Source organism: Octopus bimaculoides, chromosome 28, assembly GCF_001194135.2.
Source record: "Octopus bimaculoides isolate UCB-OBI-ISO-001 chromosome 28, ASM119413v2, whole genome shotgun sequence".
Lineage (NCBI taxonomy): Eukaryota > Metazoa > Mollusca > Cephalopoda > Octopoda > Octopodidae > Octopus > Octopus bimaculoides.
In genome coordinates this window covers 17,219,923-17,223,311 of record NC_069008.1, presented here as the reverse complement: position 1 = coordinate 17,223,311, position 3,389 = coordinate 17,219,923, and the positions used below count along the sequence as shown (strand labels likewise).

Genomic DNA, 3,389 nt, shown 5'->3' with positions numbered 1-3,389 from the left:
TATATATATATATATACATATATATATACATATATATACATATATATACATATATATATATATATACACATACATATATATATATGTGTGTGTGTGGAGGTGCATGGCTTAGTGGTTAGGGTGTTGGACTCGTGATCGTAAGATTGTGGTTTCAATTCCTTGACTGGGCGATGTGCTGTGTTCTTGAGCAAGACACTTCATTTCATGTTGCTCCAGTCCACTCAGCTGGCAAAAATGAGTCATCCTGCAATAGACTGGCGTATTGTCCAGGGGAAGCATATATACGCTGGAGAAAATGGGAATCCAGCCCTAGGCTCCTTACAGAGTAATTTGTACTAACCATATGTGTGTGTGTGTGTCTGTGTGTATTTATTTACTGATACAGTTGTACATAGGTTAAATGTGTTTGGAAGTTGTGGTTTCTTTGGTACGTTTATTCCCAAACAACACTTATTTTAGTACAGCCCAGGTGTCAAAACCATGATGATATCTGTGAGGCAGCTGATGATGGAGGTATGTTGGATTGTTCATATGGCTGTTTTTGTATATATGGAATAGTGTTATAAAACATCCTTTTGATATATATATATATATATATATATATATATGTATATGTGTGTGTGTATGTATGTGATCATGTGGTCACTGTATCGACCAGTCAGATGTTGTTATACATCGCTGATCACAATGCACTTTGCTTCATTTTAGCTTTGAAACGATGTCACCCAGCTGGCTAGGCAAGCAGGTCCAGCGTGTCCCCTGATTGGAAGGCTAGCTCATTGTAAGGTCACCCATTCACAGTTGAGTGAACTGGAGCAATGTGAAATGAAGTGTCTTGCTCAAAAAAACACAATGTGCCACTTGACCTAGGGACTGAACCCACGACCTGGTGATTGTAAGTGCGTCACTCTGACCACTAGGCCACATGTTGTCCATTCATATTCCTTTGTTTTACATACTTATATATATATATATACATATGCATATGTATATATATATTTATATATGTGTATGTGTATGTATATATATATATATATATATATATATATGTGTGTGTGTGTGTGTATATATATATATATGTGTGTGTGTGTGTATATATATATATATATATATGTGTGTGTGTGTGTGTGTATATATATATATATGTGTGTGTGTGTATATATATATATATATATATATGTATATGTATGCATACATATACATATATACATACATACATACATACGTACAGATTTTGATTATTTCAAGGCCTTTTCAAGTTGTGAAACCCTAAGCTGTGGCTAGTTTACTTTGTAAACTAGGGGGGAGATGGGGGGAGGCATTAGGGTTAAGAGTGGGGAGTGGTATCGGTGGGTGTGTATAACATGCAGGACTAGAAGAGTAGATTCATGTCGAGTGTGAGTGCAAGTGGGAGTGACATTCGATGACCACTCAGTCGCAGAGAGCTGATGGCACCATAGTAGTAGTGGTAGTGGTGGTGGTGTTGGAGAGGTAGCGTGATAAGACAGCATGGTGTTTGGTGCTGATGTTGGTAGTAGCGGAACGAAGGATTTTTTTATCCTGTCTCTTTCTGTTTTGCTTATAGCTCTTAGAGAACATACGAGGTGCATTCCACAACGTTTGAGACATTCCTCAATGTCTGAGACTATCCTAGATTATTGTAATCATAATATGTCATTACTATACATCTAATAAGCTGACCTGCCAACCTTTTGTTTTTAAAGACGGAAGGAGACAACTGTATTGGCACTTTGGACATACCTTACTCAACACGGCTGACTACACGATATGTTCCAGAAGTTTTGAGACTTTTTTAGTTATAACTGTTCAACAATATTGTCGTTTTAGGTCATCATTATTAATAAGCTGACCTGCCAATTTTTGTTCATCTAAATTAAAGGGGAGGGGGACAGCTGTATCAGCACAAAGCACTCCATGTCACAGCTGACCAGTTTGTAAAATGTATTTGGAGCTTGCAATACGATAAAGTTTTGTGTTAAACTGGGCAAAAATGCTACAGAGATTTGTTATGCCCCAGACTGGGTTAACATGCATGAGCCGAGGGTCTGTTATTCGCTGGGTCAAAGACCAGGCAAAACAAATCCAATGAGAAGCTCTTGGTGATCCTCTTTATCGACAGCAAGGGCATCGTCTACGTCCACTAGGTTCCCTCTGGTCAAACGGTCAACAAAGAATCCTTTTCTGTATTTTTGAGATAAGGAAGTCTGTACATTATTTACATTGGACGGACATGTGTCCTCATCTTGCTTGTTGCCAAAACAAAAAAATACCGTAGGAATGAGAACCGAGGGTTGTGTTCAAAATTCTACCAGGACACCTGATGAAGGCTGGAGAGTAAACCAGCCGAAACGTTGTGGTGAGAACAAACAAGACGAGGACACCTGTCCATCCAATATGAATAATGTAAAGAGTCCTTTGTTGAGGTTTTGAGGCAGTTCATGAAGAGATTTGGTCACAAAGAGCCAGAGGACATAGACCAAGACAATACACCAGTCCACAATTCCATTCTGTTAACCAATTCCTTGACAGAGAAAAAACTGTCCTTCACTCTTCCTACAGTCCAGACTTTGTTCCGTATAGCTTTTGGTTGTTCCAGGCATTTTGAAGAGATGAAGAAGATGAAAGAGGCCATGACAAGAGCCCTGGACACTTTCACTTTGGAGGACTTCTAGGGGCCATTATGAAGGGGATTAGAAATTTGTATTTGTTAGAAATTAATGGATGTCTTTCTGGAAAAAGTCTCAGACTTCTGGAATGCACCTTGTATGTTGGTTTATGGGTATACGAGTGGCTGACCATGTAAGTGACCTCTACCACCACACGGCCACCAAGCCACGACACCATTAAGAATCTATGGTCAACACCAACATCAACCCCCAACACAACCAAATGCTCCTCCTCGTCCAGAGTTACGGATCGAATAGTTTCTTCATGTCATCCATGCTCTGGAACAAGAGATCCATGAATTTCGACGAATCTGTTTCTTTGGCAGATCGCTTGGAAGATATGTGGAAAAAGATCTTCCTGTTGCCAGCTACCATATAAGAAATGCCGTAACCATCGTCAGATACTGGCCCAAAACCTCCTCCTGGGCCAAGCTGCAATGAGAGGGGAAAAAAAGGCGTTAGTTCAACATACCTGTATATCCAACATCTACACACTGTCTATATATATCCTACTCAACGTCTACACACTGCATCTGTCTGGTTTTTCTTTTCTTTTTTATTTGTTTCATTCATTTTCACTGTAGCCATGTTGGAGCCTCGCCTTAAAGGGTTTTAGTCAAAGAAATTGACCCCAGGACTTATTCATTGTAAGTGTAGTACTTCTTCTATTGGTCTCTTTTGCCGAACCGCTAAGTTACAGTG

At 39.4% G+C, this 3,389-nt stretch overlaps 1 protein-coding gene across 2 annotated transcripts in view; it reads right to left on the bottom strand.

Annotated features, from left to right (window-relative positions):
* Positions 1-91: 91 nt before the first annotated feature.
* LOC106881816 (carnitine O-palmitoyltransferase 1, liver isoform) overlaps positions 92-3,389 on the bottom strand; it is a 19,478-nt gene continuing 16,180 nt past the window's right edge. Inside the window, exon 17 of one of the 2 annotated variants that reach the window (XM_052977441.1) lies at positions 92-3,119. In XM_052977441.1, coding sequence (XP_052833401.1) covers positions 2,931-3,119 — 189 coding nt within the window. In that variant the 3' untranslated portion in view covers positions 92-2,930. The remainder of the gene's footprint in view (positions 3,120-3,389) is intronic. The other variant, XR_008266957.1, reaches the window with a different exon arrangement.